The sequence below is a fragment of the Myodes glareolus genome, chromosome 25 (genome assembly GCF_982192425.1).
Source record: "Myodes glareolus chromosome 25, mMyoGla1.1, whole genome shotgun sequence".
Lineage (NCBI taxonomy): Eukaryota > Metazoa > Chordata > Mammalia > Rodentia > Cricetidae > Myodes > Myodes glareolus.
Window position 1 is genome coordinate 6326327 of NC_142050.1, and position 20849 is coordinate 6347175.

General features: G+C 42.5%; 1 protein-coding gene and 1 pseudogene across 1 annotated transcript; both read left to right on the plus strand.

Moving 5' to 3' along the window:
* The first annotated feature begins 7319 nt into the window (after positions 1 to 7319).
* On the plus strand, positions 7320 to 15081 carry Tac1 (tachykinin precursor 1). The gene is made up of 7 exons (XM_048437151.3): positions 7320 to 7457; positions 7874 to 8005; positions 8897 to 8993; positions 9457 to 9501; positions 9966 to 9989; positions 11312 to 11365; positions 14513 to 15081. The coding sequence occupies exons 2-7, from the start codon at positions 7883 to 7885 to the stop codon at positions 14560 to 14562; spliced, it is 393 nt and encodes a 130-aa protein (XP_048293108.1). The 5' UTR covers positions 7320 to 7457; positions 7874 to 7882; the 3' UTR covers positions 14563 to 15081.
* Positions 15082 to 18963: 3882 nt separating this feature from the next.
* LOC125402574 (protein SET-like) overlaps positions 18964 to 20849 on the plus strand; it is a 63213-nt pseudogene continuing 61327 nt past the window's right edge.

Here is a 20849-nt window from a genome sequence, read left to right on the forward strand (position 1 = left end):
TCTCGCTTCCTTTATTGACAAAATCGTGAGGATCACATTGATGCTCTACATAGAGACTAGAAAATGGGATGAGGGTGTTAACTTTCGTTCTCGGTGTGATGGACACCCATGGCTGAGAGACCGGTGACACCGAAAGAAAACTGGGGTACTTTTTTTTTTAACTGACTCCTTAAGAACAGAGGCAGCCTCCCAGGCAGCGCAGACACCCAACCTGTTTCTGCAGGAAAGGTACAGACTCTCCAACCAGAGGGCCATGGACCAGGAGACTGCCCGGGATCTCCAACCAGAGGATCATGGAGCATGAGACTGCCTGGGATCCAACGAGAGGGCCACGAAGACTACCTGGACTCTGAAGACAGAAGAGTCGGCTTGTGCAGACTTCACATTGCTTCATTCTACCTCTCTCCTCCCGCTTCATTCTACCTTTTACCTCCCTCAGGGTAAAAAAGTGATTGGAGCATAGGATATCTATCCCGACAATGGCAAAAGCCTCAGCTGCTGTAAGAACTGAATTAAGTACTCATTCCCAGTCTCTGCCTAGAGTTATCCTAACACCACAGAGATGGAACAAAAAGAGCAGAGACCATTTGATTATATCACAGTGCTGTGTTATTCCAGCACGAACAGGGTTCACATAGAGCGTATAGATTCATGGGAAATGACCAGCATCACTAATCATGAAAGATATGCAAACCAAAAGTACAATGAGGTATCACCTCCCTCCAATAGAAAAGACTGTCATAAAAACACAAAAATTAACAAGGGTTGCTAGGAATCTGGAAGGGAAAGAACCATTGTATGCTGGTGCTGGAAACGTAACAGTGCACTCATCATGGAAAATGCATGGAGGTTCTTCATGTGAGAACAGCCATCCCACTATTCAGGAAACAGGCAAATCAAGGTATCAGAGGGACATCTGCACTCTCATGTTTATTGCAGAGATATTTATGATAACCACAACAGAGCCAGCCTAAGTGTTCTGTGACAGATGACAAGATAAGGAAAGTGTGTATGTATACAATATAAGACTGGTCCACAGGGTTACTTTGTATAGTTTGCAACAGCATTGACAGACCTAGAGAACACAATAATCCAAATGCAGAAATACAAGCACTGCATAGTCTCACTCATATGCTGAATCCAAAGATGTTGATATCATAAAACAGAAAGCAGAATAATGGCTATCAGAGTCCAGGAACAGGAAGATCCAGGAAATAGGTGGATGTCAGTCGATAGGTACAAAGTTACTGTTTTTAAAAGGGAATGGGGATGGGAATTGGCATCAGTTGATAAAAGATCCTGAGTCTGAATCTCCAGCATCCACTTATAAGCCAAACATGACCGCACATGCCAGTAACAGAGTGTTGAGAGCAGAGATAGGAAGGTCCTGGAACCATGGCTGACATGTTGAGTATAAAGTTCCGTGAGAGACCCTGTCTCAGAAGAAATAAAGAGGAGAACAGTAAAAAAAAGACAACTCATAATCCATTCTGGCCTTCATGACATGAGTACATCCTTGGACACAGACACCTGTGCACACACTCATGCACCCTCACACAAGGAAGACAGAAATCCTGGTGTTCTACTACACAGTAGAATGATCTCAGCAATCTACGCCCTAAGCGTTTCAAAATAGCTGAAAAGAATCCAATCGTTTCACAACAAAGAAGCAATGCCTGAAAGAATGATCATGACAGCTGTCTTGGTTTGAGGACTACACAGGTTTGCATAAAACAGAACGGCACACTGTACATGTGTGTAATCATTGCACTAATTAGAAGTAAAGTAAATACTAAAAAGGAAAAAAGAAGGAAATTGGGTGCAACAATTATAAACGGTGACAAACATAAAGCCTGAAAGACAGTCTGGGATCTCTAGCAAGAATTTAATATTTGAAGTATCCGGAGGTCTAGTGGCTGCCTGGAGGCTGAATTCCTTACACCCCCTCCTCCCAGGGAATTCAGCCTTTTTCTCTTAATATCTTCATCTAACCAGACAAACCCAGTCATAACATGGAGAGTAATGAATATTAAAGCCAACTGATTAGGATATTGATCACATATAAACAAACTTGCAGACTGCAGTTAGAACAAACACTGGCCAACCTAGCCTAGTCAAGTTCATGTTTAAAATCAATCATTGTGGGCTGGAGATGGCTCAGAGGCTAAGGACACTGACTGTTCTTCCAGGGGTCCTGAGTTCAATTCCCAGCAACCACATGGTGGCTCACAATCATCTACAATGAGATCTGGTGCCCTCTTCTGGCATGCAGTCATACATGGAGGCAGCACACTGTATTGTATACATAACAAGTAAAATCTTTTAAAAAAATAAATAAAAATAAAATAAAATCAGTCATTGAACTGGATTGCACTGGGAGATGATGGTGCATGCCTTTAATCCCAAAACTTGGAAGGCAGAGGGAGGTGAATCTCTTTGAGTTCAAGGCCAGCTTGGTCTACAAGGGGTAGTTCCAGGAAAGGCTCCAAAGCTACAGAGAAATCCTGTCTCGAAAAACCAAAATAATAATAATAATAACAATAAATAATAATATTAATAGAGCAACCATTGCATACATGCAAGCACATGCATCACTGTAGGTTCTCTATGGGCTTCATCATGCTTGTGCAACACGGCAGACCTTTACAGTTAAATTGTATTCGTGCTTCTTCTGAACAGACTGAAAACTTGATGTAGAAAGTGCACCAACCTAAGATCAAATTCCAACAGTCACTGAGACAGTATTAAAATGAAGTGTGCTTAAAACTCACATCTGCTTATTTTGCTCCTGAACTAAAAGAAAATATAAATCAGAAGACATAAGAAAATTCTTTCACCAATAACTTGGTATTAAAAACATCTTAATATTTTCACAAATTAAATAGAGCAAGGACATTTCAAATAAAATAATAAAACAGCTAAATGAAATGTAAATGGGAATTACTGTTTATCAGAGTTGGGGGTGGTGAAACATGGTTTTGGAAATAAGTAAATTAGAAGCATCCAAATCCAGAGTAAAGAAAAGTGAATTACTGACACACACAGGAAAAAAATGAGCTAAATAAAGAGAATACAGATGGAAAGGCTTAAAACTATCATTTGGGAAAAGAGTCTACACATTGGGTATCACTTATAGTAAACTAGTATTTATATTTTAACCAAAAGTGCTGCTATATTCTTAAAGTGTATTTTCTGCTTCAAGATAGATTCGTGGCCATTGCACAATAAAATTTCTCTAAAATGAGAAGAAAAAAATAGGCAAATAGTCAACCCACCTCAAGAAAAACAATAGCTAAAGTACTTCAGAGAAATGGGAGACAGGTTGCGATGAACAAAGGACAGATCCCATGCACACTACTGAATGCCACAGCAAAAGGACTCCTCAGGTGTTCAAGCAGAAAAGCTAGCCATGGAAGAGTTAGGGGAAGGCACTATGCTAGCCTAGGATTCCTTAGAACGACCAACACACAAGGCAGCAGAGGAATGTCTACACAGTTCTGTGGAAAATGAAATTCAGTCTAAAAACATTAGAACTGATGAAGCTGTCATTTGACATAGAAGTGACTGGCAGACATTCACTTCTTATCGAAGGAAAACTTGTTTAACAATGACAGTGAGCAGCGAGAGATGATTAAAAATCAACTGGAGAATTGCGAAGTTAGGCTAAAAGGTTTGTCGGGGAACTGTGACTTCATTTAAACAAAGAGTGAATAGCAGTCAGCTAATGAAACTCTACTAAGAAAACTGACGGCGAGCATTGAAGGCGTTAGTGAGTAACAGAACACGACATCACATACAGAACTGAGTGAAGAGGCCAGGGGGGCTGGGAAGGCATTTAGGAACGCTAACATCCTCATTTTTTTAAATTTCATTAATGTATTTAATTTTATATCTCGACCACAGTTTCCCCTCCCTCTTCCCCTCCCATTCCCTCCTCCACCTCTCCAGCCTCTGGAAATAATTTCTTAAAGCAAACTATTTTACTTTGCTATACTGCTTGATTTTTTCATTCTTGTAATTTTTTGAAGGTTATCTGATGACTTTTTCCCTTTAAAACTGTAAACAATATTTAAAAAATTAAATGTGGTTTATGTTCAGTCACATAAAATGAACAATAGCATCTCTTCAGGTTTTTTTTTTTAAGATGCATTTATTTTTTTAGTTTAGGTGTTTTACATGCATTTATGTGTGGCCCATCTCATGCAATGGCCACAGAGGGCAGCAGATCCCCTGGAACCAGACCTGTAGGCGGCTGTCAGGTACAGTGTGGGTGCTGAGAATTGAACCTTCATCTTTTGCACAAGCAACAAGTGCTTTTAACCACTGACTTATTTTTCCAGCCTCTCCTAATAGTTTCCTACAAATGACTAACTGGTAAATATGAAACATCAAATACTTCGTTCCCCATACTAGTATTCAAGTACTTAGTGTGCATTAGGAACATTTACATTTCATTAAAATTTATATTTTAATGACAATGTTCTAGGAAATGCAGTGGTTACTAATGCAAATATCCTCAGTTCCACTATGTTCAAGGGAAACAGGTTGTCAGAAAGTGTATTAAATTTACAGGAAAATTAAGGAGCATTTAATAAATGTCACGAACAAAATGGGGAACGATTTGAAGTACTATCATGCTGTGGGAGTACCTTCTGCTGCTTCAGCCAATAGTCGCTGAAGCACGAGCCCACAGTGTTGCGGGAGCGCCTTCCGCTCCGTCAGCCAATAGCCGCTGAAATACCAGCCCACTGGGGCATGGTATATTTCTCTTTTAAAAAGAGCTGCAAGTCTCGGCTCAGGCCTCTTGGTTCCGGGACTTGGCTCCTGCTCCCGGCTCCTGCTCTAGCTACTAGGCTCCCTTCCTGACGGTTTATGGTGTATGTAAGTTTTACCCCCCAAAATAAATACCCCCTTAAAACATAATTGGTGTGGGATTGATTCACCATTACTATCATTGACTGGACTTTGGCTAAGCTCTGTGAGCAGATACCATCACAACTATGGGGCACATTCAAGAGGAAGTGAGTACATCAAAAACCAGAACACAACTCTGAGCGAGAGCCCGGTTGCTTGGCTTAGCAACCTCCCCCAGGAACTAAGCAGAAGCCCCACAAATCTATGCCAATCTCTTCCAAAGCCAGCACCTCCAATGACTGCTGACCTAACACTAGAACTTCTCTATTAACACAGAATGTGGTACATGCTACTGAACTGCTTCATCAATAAACTACTAACAATAAGGTCAGAGAGAGCTGTCAAGAGACACGACACGGAGTGAGTTCCTGTCACTCCAACACTCCACCCCTTCATAAGCTGAAATCTAACACCCAAGGTAATGTCATTTAAAAATAGGTAATTAGTTATTGAGGGAGGAGCCTATTGAGGGAGGAGCCCTCACAAACATGAGTAGAGCCCTTTTGAAATGGATCTAATGGACCTCCTTGACTGCCATATAAGAGTCATCAAGGAGGCAGAATGGTATTTCATGAGGATCCCAAGAAAGGCTCTCATGAGAATGGGGCCAGATGACACCTGGCTTCAGATTGCCAGTCTTCACAGCTGTGAGGGAAAACCAAAACAATAGCAACAACAACAACAGCAGCAACAGCAACAACAACAGCAGCAACAGCAGCAACAACAACAACAGCAGCAGCAGCAACAGCAACTGCAAATGTGTTGCCTGTGAGTCACCCAGTTCTTGGTATTTTTGTATATCTGCCCAGACTGATTCACATAGGATATGTATGAGATTCATTATAATTCTGATTTTAACCAGTAAATGTATGAGGTAGTGAGGACTTTTAGAGAACACTTAAATGCCTAATAATTCTGACACCAGAATTATTTTAGATTACTTTAGACAAAAATAGTTGATATTCTCATTTTGAAAATCCTTACCTTGGGATGAAATACTTAGTTTGTTTTTTTTTTCACTTGTGAGAACTTGCTTAAAATATTCTGGGTGAAGAGGAACTGGGGACTACATGAAATTCATAAATTTTTGCAGGTAAATGATTCCACATTTGTGTTCACAATTTCTCCTTTTAAAAGTTTTGAAAATAAAAATAGAATGTTCACATTATAAAGTCCACCTAAACTTCCACATTCGGGGCTAAAAATAAAACAATAAATATTGGAAGTGAAACATCAATTTGGCTTGCAAACACTAATTTCTTTTACATACTATACTAAAAACATAAAAATATATATGTAATTCCCAGGAGAAAACAACTGTAACAAAAGGCAACAGCAATCCAGCTGTGGGAGCACACACCTATAATTTCAGCACTGGGTAGGCTGAGACAGGAGAATAACCAGTTTGAAATCACATAATTAGACCTAGTCTAAAAAAACAAAACAAACAGGCAACTGCATCATTTAGTGAATTGAAGGTTGAAGAAGTGTTATACTGCTGGGACAGAGGTTATCTGTAAAGCCATGTTTGCTAACGATGTCTGATTCTGACCGACCTCCAGGGCCCTGTGGTAACAAACGGTAAGCATCCAGCATCCTGAGTCCTCCAGTGGGGGGAAAAAAATGAGGGGGAGAGGCACAATTACCCTCTTCCGACCCTGTCTGGATATGACAAGGGAGACGCTTTGGGAAACAAAGGGTGTCCTTGAATGACTGATGAGTAAGTTCTACACGAGACACCAGCTTTAAATTTCTCTTTTCCCCAAACGAAAAGACAAACCTGTTTCCATCCTCGGAAATACTGGGCTGAAAGTCTTTTGCAGTACTAGAGAAATGGGAGAGTATTCTGGCTGATTTGGGGGGGGGGGGGGCGGGGGACTGTTCCAGTCATAGATGCACCGCCTCACAAACCTTTAAGACACACGAAAGAAGAAACTGAAGGGAAAAGAACGCTTGCTCCAGCTCTAACGTGTTTGCTACTGTCTTAGCGTGATTTCCCACGACAAGGTTTTAACGCTGAAATGATTTAGCCCTTCTCAAATGCGCAACTTTTCCTAAAGGAAAAGTTCTGGAAGTCCGAGGCATGAGTCACTCCGCTCAGTTTTGATGAGTAATCTCAGGTGTCACTGAACCTTGTTCCGAAGAAGAGGGGAGGGGGCGTCAGATTTGCAGACGGAAGAAAACAGGCCTCTCTGGATTGGGTGGCAAGACCTCGACTTCGCTAAAATTGCGTCATTTCGAACCCAACTGGGTCCAGATGTTATGGACTCCGACGGGTTACCATCTCGGAAACTCTCCATCACGCAAGCAAAAGGCGAGGGGGCGGCTAATTAAATATTGAGCAGAAAGTCGCGTGGGGAGAGTGTCACGTGGCTCTCCAGGCTCGTCACGCCTGCGATAAATAGCGCGAAGCAGGAGCAGGGACTAGAGCGCACTCCGACCTGCTCCACTCCCGCACCTCACCGCACCGCACCGCAGCCAAAGAGAGCGAGGAGCGCCCAGCGAGTGCTCACCTGCCGAGCATCCCCGCCGGGCTGACCACAGTGAGTACCACTCCCGACCGCCAGCTGTGGCTTCCCGCTGCCCGTCGTACCTCAGTCGGAGGTGGCGTCCGCCCTGGCTTTGCTCCCGCTGCAGTCACAGACTTGGGGGAGATTGAGCAAATGCCAACGCCCCTCTTTGTCTCCCACCTGCAGAGCCTCCAGACTTGAGGGTGTGGGTCAGTGGGTAGAGGGTCTGGGACGCTGAGACTCAGGGAGAGGAGGATTTGAGGATCTTTGGGCGTCATTCTGATTCCTAAGGGGTATGGAGAAATGTTAGCCGTGATTTTTTTCTTGTCTTGGTTTCGGGGGACCTGTTTTCCCATTCCTGTGGCACTGAAATTCTGTTGCTCTAACTCCTGAGTGGTCACCGCCTACGTGTGTGTAATGTCTCCTCTCCTTTCTCTTCATCTCCCCAGAAATCCAACATGAAAATCCTCGTGGCCGTGGCGGTCCTTTTTCTCCTTTCCACTCAACTGTTTGCAGAGGAAATCGGTGCCAACGATGATCTAAATTATTGGTCTGACTGGTCCGACAATGACCAGATCAAGGTGAGACCCAATCGGGCGTGGGAGCTGTTCCCTTCCCCTCGTGGTGGGACCCTGACTAGCCCAGCCCGAGAGACGCATGGGGTGTAAAGGGCGTCATTCCCCAGGTCCCTCACAAGGTTTAAGCCCAGAACTAAGTTTCCTCACTGCCGGAGGACTGCATCGCGGTCTCCCCAGCCAGAGCGATGCTCTCTAGAGAGCCGGGTCCTTACCAGGCTAGAAACTTGGCGTGGCTTTAGTCCCTAGTCCCTAGTTCCTAGTTAAGAGCTCTCAGAGGCTTTGGTCCAGCTGTGCTGCCGGAATCTTTGGAGATGCTGGACAGAAAAGTCAATGGGGGCAAAAGCGGGATCTTAACGAGCTGTGGGGTCTCAGTGGCAGAACTGAGCTCCACATTCCTGTATTTAACATTCCAAGTTTCCCTTTACGTGGTTATCGGCTGTTGGCGCGGAGGAGCGCGCCTTGGGAAACAGAAAGTTGTGCGTGCGGTGGTGCAGGCTCGCTTGTAAAGCATCAGCACACTTCTGCATCCAGCCCCACGGTGTGTACATAGGACAGTCGGGATGGGGGGGGGTGTCTCTGAAGCCTCGCTGAGAACAGACAAAGGTGGTAGCGAGACCTTGAGTGAGTCTTCTGATGGGATAAAGAACAGAAAACGCACAGGATCACAAGGTGTGATTCTGGGCAGGGGTGCCTAGGGTAGAATTTGGGGGAGAAGGAGGGCCCAGGCGGGGCCAAGTGGGAGGGAGTGCTGCCTAGATTCTTGCGTGGTCTGGACTCTTGCAAGCCCACCAGCTTCTGATTTCAGGGGGATCTGTGGAGAAGCTGGGGCTCACCACAGTGAGTGGAACTGGCCCCGGTTCACTCAAGTTGTCTACACGCGGGTTTGTCCCCCAGGAGGCGCTGCCAGAACCCTTTGAGCATCTTCTGCAGAGAATCGCCCGGAGACCCAAACCTCAGCAGTTCTTTGGATTAATGGGCAAACGGGATGCTGGTGAGAAGAGCAATAGTCACTACCAGGCTATCTGGCTACCTGATCTGCATGCCTGCTTCTTCCTGAAGCACCCAAGTCTTGCTTACCCTGCGAGTATAAATTTCCATGCCAAAAGACTGTGATTTCCAGACGACTCTGACCTACACTTCACTAACAAAGCACTAGTCCTTGGGAGTGGGTAGGTGGGAGGGGGCAAGATCCATTTCTCATGCTTCAGAGCACTAGAGTGACCCAAACTGGAAAGTGACTTTAACTAAGAACCTCCCTGACTAAGATCCGAATTACAAGGGCCCCCAGGTATGCTGGATGGTCCAGGCTCGGGGTGAAAGACGCTACAGCGTTTCTGAGATTGGGTTAGAGTTGGCTGCCCCTTGCTACTGTGAGAGAAATACTCAATTGTCCTGAGTTGATGACGCAGTCAGTGAAGTGTGTGAAGAGTTAATGCCAATTCATCTCTTGTCAGATTCCTCAATTGAAAAACAAGTGGCCCTGTTAAAGGCTCTTTATGGTAAACATCCTATAAATATCTTTATTTCACTATCATGAATGGTCATTTACGAAAGGATTTTAAACTAGAAATACAAGGTCTTGTGATTAAGTTTAATTAAGAGAAGTGTGTGTGTGTGTGTGTGTGTGTGTGTGTGTGTGTGTGTGTGTTGAGCTCTTGCACATGTGAAGTGGGGACCAATCTTGAAGTCAGTGTACATTTATATAGCCTTGCTCGAGTCCCACGGTTCTATCTTTTTAATACATGACCCAAAGAGGTTATTCAATAAATATTCCTTTGGTTGTTCAAATATTTGGCTTTCATTAATAAAACAGTTAGCATTCATCTGCTTGATTCCTCAAGATGGTACATAAATAGGAAATGTTAAACACTATGAAAATAACTCTTTAAGTTCCCTGAAAAAGATCTGAAGTGGCTTTTAAAGGAAATCTGTGTGTCTCCTAACTGCCTCTCTTTCCTTCTAGGGCACGGTCAGATCTCTCACAAAAGTAAGTTCACAATTATTTTGACATTTATCAAATGCTAATGTTAGTGATATTGAATTCTGTTTATGCTACCTTTTGAGGCATAGCATAGGGGCCAATAATTTTAATTAAGAAAATGTAGGAAAGGAAAAGACATATCCAGAGTGTGATCTGATGAATAATCACTATGACTAAACTATTGTATAGGCATACTGCAGTGGCAAAGCATACATTACATTTAAAAAGGAAAAAGAATTAAGACCTGTAAACTTTTATTGGTAGGATTTCAACTGTAGGGTTAAGCATCCCTCACAAGCTTTCATCTCCAACCCCCCTCCATGAACACTACAGAAAAGAGAGGTTACATACCTCTCCTAACTCATTTTCATGAGCTGAATCTAATAGCGACAAGGAAGGCAGTTATTCAGCTGCTAATTAATTGGAGTGGGTGAATATTTGAGCAGAAAATCCACTTAAATGTGAGAACAGATAGAAATGCAGGGCTAGTTCCCCCTTGATCCCATAATTGAGATGGGAAACCTTATAGAGGACAGTGAAGATTGCAAAACGGTGGCACTAGAGGCTCATTAGAGATGCTTCCTAGCTAACTGGATCCAGGGGTGACAGGAAGTTCTATGGTTCCCAGGCAGTGTGGCCAGCTTCTGTGAGTTCCATGGATTGGCTTAACCCAGTGGCACGGTGGACCCCAAAACACATAACACCATGGTCTCAAATAACAGTGGAAACCAAGAGAAAAATTCTCAGTAACATCTTCTTTCGGTGGGGGGTGGGGCTTAATTTGAATTTACCTTCTAAGGATTTAAATTTTAAGAGAATTTTATAGAGCTAAAATAAGCAATAAAAATAAATGTATCCTGTTAATGTCAAAACCAACATGTTTTCACAAAAGGAGTATTTTTAAGTCGAAATCCACTAAATGTAAACTCTTAGAAGATTCCAGCCACCAATATCTCTAGCTTAAAGCTCATTTGTTGAGAAATGCAATGTATTTGTTAATGGAAAAGTAACCTGGATGTTGCTTTCACACACAAATGTGTAATTGGTTCCCGAAATTCAAAGCCAGCTGAAGTGGCAGCCATATTTAAAACTTTCTAACAGGTGAAGTATAATACAGATCAAAGATTCTGCGAGAACTGAGGAAGTTCTTGCAGTGCCCTCTTTCAGTAGGATTTGTAGGCTTATCTAAAGCTTCTTTGGGCTCACCAGTATGCAAAGTAGGAGCATATTTATTACATAGGCTTATATTCAGAAGTTTCTTATACTTTGTACTCGTGAGCTTATTTCTTCGAAGACACACATACTAAAATACTAAATGTATTTTCCAGGGCATAAAACAGATTCCTTCGTTGGACTAATGGGCAAAAGAGCTTTAAATTCTGGTATGTATAAAATTATGTCTGAAGATATACAAATCCTCTTCTATTATTTTTATGAAGCATAGTTTTCAAAGTACTAAAAATGGAGTAATAGACTTAAAATAAGTATTTCTGTAGACAAATTTCCAAAGTAATGTTTGTAGCCAAAAATGAGTTCATAGATGCTTAAGCTCAGTATTAGTATATTTCTCTCAAAATGCCAACTCTTCCAGCATCTGCCCCATTTAGTCATTACACACCTGAATCTTTGGGCTGCTCTGACATTCTTTTTCATAGATATTCTCAAAAAAAAAAAAAAAAACCATACTGGACCCTAAGGGAGAGATGAGAGCTTTTTACTTGTCACTAAAGTATTACAAAATTTTCATAAGATGTACATCGGCAATCTTCCAATATAAAAATAAATGTTTCTAAAAATCACCTTCTCTTTCTGAATTCATGGAAGCTCAAATCAATGTCTTAGTAGGTGCTGAAGACAATAAATGTAGTTGGGTCCATTCTAATGCCTTCAAAAAGGAACACACCAAATCGTTCCTCAGTTCTAGCTTTAGAACTACAGAAAAAAAATTCTAGCACTCCCAAAATCTATTTTAACTCTAAAGGAGGATTTTTCCTGACACAACACTGACTATTTCCTCATTTCTCTAGCTTGCACCTTGTATGTAAATGCCGTAGACATTTTTCTAAACCCTTCATTGCTTACCTCATTTAATGCAACTATATTCAATGTTAAACAACCCCTGTATCATTTTCATGGAAACTGGCTTTTTATTAAGCACATGCACAAGCCCTTAGTTTAGGCACACTGAAGAAAATACTGAAATTCTATATATTTTACTGTCACTGAGAATAATTTAAAACAATAAACATTTGATTACAAATTAATCAGCAGCTGCCCTGTTTATAATATTTATAGTTTCTAGAGAATTTATAAGATGTTCTAGCTTACTTCTTAATTATCTGAAGCCACAAAACAGTATTTTTTATTCCGTTGTTTTTATTAATTCACTTTACAAATTTAGATACAACTTTTGTATTTCCTCACCAGTAATCTTTGGGCAAACAAAATTTAATTCTTAGGAAGTTATGCACCTGTTTGAAACCTGCAATTGCTTCATTTATATGTATATTCATATTGTCTTCTAGCCTTGAGAAATGAAATGTAAATATAAGCCTGCAGTGTCTGCCTTAGACACATGAGTCCTCATGTAGCTGTGATTTCCTTGATAGTTGAATTAATCACCAACTCTCTGTTTCTAGAATGTTTACACCTTTCAGAACGTGCTTAACTTATGAATAATATAGCTGCTGTGCAAATTGGAGTAGATTAAATATCATTAAAGTAATAATTATGGTTAATAAGATTAGAGCTGCTGCGATGAATTGGAATTGCTAGCTAACTTTTTAGTCTTATATTTTAGTTGTTAAGAAAATACAAATGGGAAAAATGGGGGGCAGTAAGCAGGGCCCATTTTACACTCTCACTGGGACATGGTTCTGACGGGGGGTAAGCAGGGCCCATTTTGCACACTCATTGGGACGTGACTCTGACAGTGGTATCCCCCAGCCACACCTATCCTTACTGTCTCTTGGTCACACATACTTCTGACAATCTGGCAAACAGAGACCCTCACCAGCTCCCATGCACAGAAGCTGGTAGACCCTCTAAGAGTGTTGAAGGACCAGGTAAGAGTCTGTTTTCCTGCAGGAAACTGTGTCCCAGTCATGCTGCCAAGCTGACTTTAACTAGCATTCTCCTCACTTCTGAGAGCCATAGGGTCTTGGTACCCAAAGAGGCCTGTCAGGAACAAACTCGGGCTACTCATTTCCCTTCCTGATAAAAGAGAACGAGAAACGAAGTTTTGTCTCCACAAGACGTGTCCAGTCTGGGATGCAGTCTGCTCTAGCTCAGGCTTACACATACAGCTTACACTAAACATTCAGCGTGGTGCTCCTCTCAGAGAGAGGCAGGCCTTTTGAGAGTTGCCTGGGGAAGGCAGACGGAATTATCCTGGAGCCTTCCACTTTCTCCCTCACCTAGGAAACCGCTCACAGCAGCATCGGGGCTTCCAGTACCTGCTGTTTCCTCTCAATCCAGCATTCATGTGGGGCATTTCCCACAAGCCATTCACTTCGTTATAATGCAAATCTAAGTAATAATGCTGGCTGCGATGATGAAATACCCGTATGTAGACATTTATTCTGACCCTTGACATTTTGTAGTTCCAGATCCTTTGAAATTATATCTAATAGGGCATAATGTAATGCATCTTAGCAGTTTTTAGTCCGAATGAGTCACAGTTCTTAAATTACTTAGTAGCCAGGTGCTAAGTACTTTTGAAGCAGCAACTAGCGTTTCACAGCCGCCCAGATTGTAGGAGTTAGGTAAAACTGTGCTGTGTATTTGAGTTCAGTGGAGTTACCTACAGAGTAAGAGTGACTTTAGTCTCAAGGACAACCAGTCCATCTTCAGAAGGTATCCATGAAAAAGAGACCCCCATACCAGTCGATTCCCCTAAAAACAAAGGCTAGGCAGTCTTGGCCTAAAAAGAAGAAAGGTCCTAAATAATTTAGGCTTCCTAAGCTGTGTTGGTCTGTAGTGAATGCTCAAATTTGTCACTTTAAATCCAAAGCAGCCATAGATAACACATATATACACTGAGTCTGTATGTGTCCAAATAAAACTGTATTTATAAGAATAAACACCAGGGCACCTTTGACCTAAGACCTGTAGTTTATTGACTTCTACCCTAGAATGAAAGTTAGCGTCTCTTTTTTATCCTCCTAATACATGACCACAGTAGGCGTGGTCCTTTCTCTGATAACGGTGGGTGCCTCCAGGGCTTTAGTAACTTGCGGAAAAGGAACAGCATACTCAGCCGTAAGGATACACTGTTGCACTTTCTGGATACATAGCAGATACATAGCAGGTGTCCAAATAAACTGAGACTGCTGCTTCTAGAACACTTCTAAGCAGAATATAGTGTCAGACTCGCTTGGAAGGTGCACTAAAAAAGAAAAATCTTAGAAATACTTCTTCTAGGGGGCAAAGTCATTATGACATTCATAATTCTGAGTATGAATTCGACTTTCTTCACTACCTCTGTGAACCCCCTTAAAGCACACTTTTTACCTCCTCTTTGTTTTCAGTGGCTTATGAAAGAAACGCGATGCAGAGCTACGACAGAAGACGTAAATAAACCCTGTAACATACTATCCGTTCAGCTTCATTTGTGGTAATGTGCGGTGAGAGATAAAATAAGACATGCACTATGAGGAATGATTATTTATTTAAAAACAAATGTCATGAGTGGAAGAACTCCAAAAAAAGTGTTTATTTTTTCATATTGTGCCAATAAGTGTTGTAATTCTAATGTGGTAACCTCCTCAGAAGGAGAAATTAGTAGTAACTCCAGCAAAGCACGGTGTCAATGGAATTGTCCAAGCTTGCCAATGACGCATTCTCCAAAGAAGGAAGCGGCCCCTGCTGCCGGAAGCAGAGACGCTCCTGTGCAGTCCTGCACCTCCCATGGTTGCTTTCATGCTGACAATGTAGAAACTTTGGCATCTGACTCTAGTGGTAGCCTAGCAGCATGTTTAATGTTTTCTGACTACATAGAGATGTTTTTAAAAGTTTCAATGTGATTCTCTGGTCTTCATTCATTGTATGATGTGTTGTGATAGCTACCATTTTAAATAAAAGAATTTATCTTCAGGAATTTTGTCACATTCTTTTATTAATATTTATGTCAAATCAACAACCATTCTTCCACTAGAAGAAGTATGTTCAAAACTGTTTTGGTTGAAATACATTCTCCTCCCCCCACACACACACACATGCATACTCACACAAATGTTCCCCTCTCAAACATTTCTTTTTTTCCTTTTTCTTTTTCTAAGTCATTTGATATGAAATAAAAAAAATCCCTTTTGGATACAAAAGGTACAAGCCAGCTATGCCTATGACTCCTTATTGGAGATAATAATCTGTTCTGTTTTTAAGATTAATCTCACTGGCTCTTTGGTTCCTTGCTGAGTAAATTATTCCATCAGCACACCACAGTTTTAGGCCTGCTTAAAACCCACACATAAATGCACTAGCACATGGTGGTGCAGGAATTAGGGCAGCAAAGAGACACTCAGAAGACTGTGGGCCGTTGAGGACGGCCCAGGCATGATAAAGGCAAGAAATGCTTTCTAGCTTTCTGTGGATGCTTTTGCATTGCCGACACACACGATCCTCTAGCAGAAGCCTAGGGTAAATGAATCAAGAATAAATGCAGAATGCTGGAGGATGAGCATGTGCACTTATTCAAGGGGAAAGAGGGAGAGGGGTCCTTGGCTCTGGTGCCGGAAAGCACAAAGTGTGAAATACCAAGGGGGTAAACAGTACAGGTGCAGGGGCACCCAGTGCTGCAAACCCACGTGAACTTAGGCTGTGCTGGCGACTGGTGGTCAATGAGGCAGGCTGCAGGAGAGGAAAGTCAAAGTGGAGTCTAACTTCCATGTCAGTAACCGAACTAAACAGTTTGTTTACAAGTTATATTTCGTCATACTCTTATTGTCGTCATTCATAATAGTTAAATATTCAAAATCCTTTCCGTCCCTTCCGCTCAACAGCAACATTTAACATTCTATTGTAATATTATAACAGATAAAGTCACAAAAGTAGTTAATCAGTCAATGAGGGATGTACTAATGTATTACTGTCGGTGTAGCCACTTTACAGGTGGGAATACAAGGTTTAAGGAACTGTCAAGATGGAGGATTGTAATAGGAGAGAAGCGTGGATTGCAAAGGAGCTACTAAGGAAATGGGAAGACAAAAAAACAACAACAACAACAACAACAACAAGAAGATAGCAGTAGAATTGACCAAGCATGCTGATGCAGCAATTTAAAGAGACATTGCTGTTTAATGTGTAGCATGGAAGCCTAACTGTGGTTTGTTACCGGGCACAACGCAGCCTTCCTGCATCGTAATGGTCATATGTTACAATAAAGGGGCGAGCTTGCGTTTCACAGCCACAGGGCTTAGGCTGAAATCTGGGCTCATGGCTCCCTGCTCCTGTAAGGTCTGCCATGTCCCTTAACCTTTCTTTGACCTGTTTTCCTCGTGAGTGAGAATGGTATAACAGCAGTAGCAACGGTTCCGCTTCAGTAGCGCCCAGGAGAGCCAGACGATGCTGTACAGCCTGGAAACATGCAAGGCTGATCATCATCTCTTCCTCACAGTGTATTTAGTGGATGCTACCTGCAGCCATTCACAGCTACGCTCCCAAATACCTGCGGGAAACTAGGACTATGTTTTAGCCATGGCGGATTTTCATAGGCGCATTGAACCAGCAGCGGTGTGGGGGTGGCTTTTATATAATTTCCTCGCAAATCATGCAGTGCTCTGTGTTGTTGGTGGCTGTACTAAGCTAGTCCCTATGTCCCCGGCTGACTGTGAGAGCCTGTCCGTCTGTGCGGTTCCATGCTGGAGAGAGACAGACATTGGGCAGGACCACACTCAGGCCTGCTTTCCTTCAGGCCCAGAGCGCCAGCAGCAAGGAGCCTACGGCAATGGAAGGAGACTTCAGCCTCACATTTCTGCTCAGTAGACACAGACTCTTATTGTCCCTCAATGGTCCATTTCCTTTAGCTAGAGTAAGGCTTCTTCACTACCATTTTTGCTTATCTTACTCTGTTTTAAAACACCGAAAAGATGAAGCCATATGGGTAAGTTACCTGTATATTGGATTACTTCGTTTATTTTGTTTATTTTCATCTTGGCTACTGTTGAGGGCAAAATATTGAGCTACTGAAGTTGGGTAGTCTGAGTAGGGTCTGTTTGTTTGTTGTTGTTTTTCTGTGTAATTTTTATTTTGCTTTCAGGACATTTTTTATTCTGTGGAATTTAATTTTTTTTTTAATTTTTAAAACAATCTTATTTTACATACCAATCCCAGATTCTTCTCCCTCCTGTCCTCCCACTCCCCCTACCTTCTCCCCACCCCACCTCTACCCACTCCTCAGAAAGGGAGAGGACTCCCATAGGAAGGGGGCCACTAGCAGGGGAACCAGTATTTATCCCTAGTGCAAGAACTGAGTAGGGTCTGTAACGGGAGTGATTTCTGAGAATGAGCAGGGCACGTGGTCCTCTGCCAGAGACTATTAATCCCTCTCTTCGAGACTAAGACCACTACCACAATTTAAAGTTAAATATAAGGCAACTTTTAACTAACTACTGGCCAGGTTGATGGGCTCTCTGGCCAAGTTCAACTCTGGTTTCCCAGAAAAATGGCCCTGAGTCACAGTTTGTCGTGGTTTGAGTACTTCCAGTCAGGGGCAAGCATACCCCGATGTATTTCCTACCTCTTGCCCACATGGGATTGGGCACATCCAGGTCAAATAGTCTTGTTAAGAGGAGTGAAAAACCTGTGGCTTGTTATCTGCCATAAATGATAGCCTCCAGCTTTTCCGGAACTATCTGTCTTTGAGCAAGTGGCTTGCAGGTCAGAGGCATTTTTGATTTATGGATCTCTAAGACATAGTAATGAAAACTTAAAGTGTAACTTTGGCTCTCACAAGACTAGCTTGGCTGGGGAGGGGGAGTATGTTTTCAGGTCCCAAAGAGGCCATGTGGAGTCAGCAGGGAAAGGAGGACCAGACACAATCTGAGAATTAATTGTGATGACTGCCTATGCCATTTATTGAAAAAGGAGTACACACCTTTTCTGTAGTCACAACTCACACATAGCTTAGCCATACTCAGTAGCTTAGCCCCAGGCAGGACTGAAAGCAGACTCAATGATTCAGGAACCGGAAGTGACTGGTAGCTTTATTACAGCATTTTCCCTGAGATGAAAGCCTAAGTATCTAAATGCCTATTGTTCTCAAAGGTGCAGTGGCTCTATGAGGAGACCTCTTGCATTAATGAAAAGGCCACAAGTTCCTCCTATCAGAACCAAGGCGAATGACAGCTTTAGCAAACAGGAACTTTCCTCAAGCCCCATAGGGAATGGAGCCCCTTATCCAAATGTCTGGGCCTGGGAAGAGAACGTCTGGGGAGCCGACTCTACTCCACCACAGCGTAAGAGCAGCTCGCTCCTCAAGGGGATAAGCACTAAGCTATTCCCTAATCGTCTTCCTTTGTGCCATAGTCTTACTCTATGGACCTGTTCTTCCCATACATCCCCAAAAGGGAAGGTCCTGATGTCTTACCCTTTCTCCATTATACTGGACCATTCTGATTTCTCTATAGTTCTTAACTGAACTGTTGCCCTTAATGGCCTCAGGCTCTGGATCAGACTGTAGGCATTTCATCCTTGGGATCAGGTGTGTCTATTACATCTCTAACTTTCCTGTTCTTGGCGTAATTAAGAGGGCATCATGGGATTCCTGTTTCCCAAGTGGTGAGGATATTTTTATGAAGAATTATTCTGTTTAAAGAGGTTGCCATTTTATACATTTTCATCCTTCAAGGCCAACACAGAATCTCCCAAAGAAAAAGGCATAAGGGAACTCTCCTAACACATAATGAAAATGATTAAAAATGGAAATAAAAAGATACTAGAGAAGTGTGGTCTTCAATGTCAAGACACTGAAACTGTGTCAGCCATGGTGGCCATGCGGTCTGCGCTGGTTCTCCACACTAGCACCCGTGAGAACCACTGCTACCCTAGGCCAGAGGACTCACAAAGGAAACCTAGGGTGCCTAGCAGCAGCAGTCTTCTGAGGGAAGTGGAAACCAAACAAAGTGATCGGGTATGGGAGGGTGGAGTAAGTGAGGGAACCAGAAATAGGTCACATCACCCTGCTCCCCTCGCTCTGAGCCAATTCAACACAAGAACAAGATGAAGACCTCGGAATGCTGCTCCCGGGTAGGCAGCAATACCTAGTGCACAGGTAAGAAAACAGCAACAGCACTGGGTGGGGGAGGAGAGCAGACACCCAGCAGATGTGCTCTGCCATGTTCAGTTAAAGAATGAGCAGAGAAGCAGAAACTCACAGCAGAAATGAGTTAAACTGAGAGCCCTCCTCTAGCTGCCAGAGGTAGCGGGAATTAGGAAACAGGCTCACAGGAACCCAGACAAACAACAAGCAACACAGAGCAGACATTTTCACCATTCTTTACATCTTAAATTCTCTCCTTGAAGCCAGAAAAAAAATACTCAAAATTCTGAAGTGTGCTCTTAAAGAAGATTAATAAGTACAAAGGGGGTTGATCCAGACAGTAGGAGGAATCCCGACAGACCAGAAGTCAGTCCCTCAATGGAAACACATGAGCAACAGTGTTATCAAGGCAAAGCCCCAGCAGGAAATCTAGAACTAGGAGAGCCGCTGGCCCCAGACATGGATACTTAAAGAAAACTGACTTGTCGTGGAAATACTGCATATCATAAGATGAGGAGACAACCACTAAAGGAAGCAATATTTCTTCATCAGTTATTGAAAACTAAGGACAAATTTGTGGAATTAAAAAAAACAGATATGACTAACTTAAATCCTTAATAAAACCAATATAACAATGAGTCGGTAGACTCAGTAGAGCTTTCTGTCTAAGGACTTTCCACACTACTCACAAAGGTCAGTCCACATTCTACTCTGTTCTGAGAATTGCTCCATGTTCTGATTCACAGAATGTATGAGAATAGAGGCTGCTCCTGGTCACGTGACTGGGCTTGTAAGTACTACAAGACCTGAGATTTTAGTTACTGTCAGTCAGCTTGGGCTTAATAAAAGTGGAGGGGCAAAGTGGGAACCCAGATATTGAGTCTGTAGAATGGGTTCACCCATGTAATTTCTCCTAAAAATTTCAGGGAATTTTCAGACAGAAAGCTGACACCCACCTACTTTGAAGGAGTTACTAGAGGATGGATTCAACAAACAGGAAACTAAATCTAGGAAGAAGTAACTGTTAACAAGGAGTTTGGTGAATAAAGTCATCACATAAGAAATGTTTCTAAGTTGACATTAGAGGTGTGTGTTTGTATGTGTGTGTGCATATGTGTGTGTGCGTATGTGTGTGGGAGTGTGCATGTGTGCATGTGTGTGTGCGTGCATGTGTGCATGCATGTGTGCGTGCTTGCGTGTGTGTGTGTGTGTGTGTGTGTGTGTGTGTGTGTGTGTGTGTATGTGGTAGCTAATGGAGCTGGAGGAGAAGGATGAACCAGTGAAAAGTGAATAAATGGAAGACAGCTTCTCGCCCTCTTGAGAAGGTGGTCTAGACTTTAAGTCAAGCTGCTAATGCTTATCTCTAACTTCAGGACTCAGGAGGCTAAGGCAGGAGGATCACCACGAGTGTGAGGCCAGCCTGGGCTATAGAGAGAGATTCTGACTCAATACTCATCCCTGCAAAGACACAAAGAGATAAGAAAGTATAGTTTTCTGATGAGTGTACAAAGGCTAAAATTGATCAGATATGTGAGTATATATATCCTACAACATAGATAGAGGAAATGTTAAAAACAAAGCCACAGAATGCAGAAAAGAATAAAGAGGTT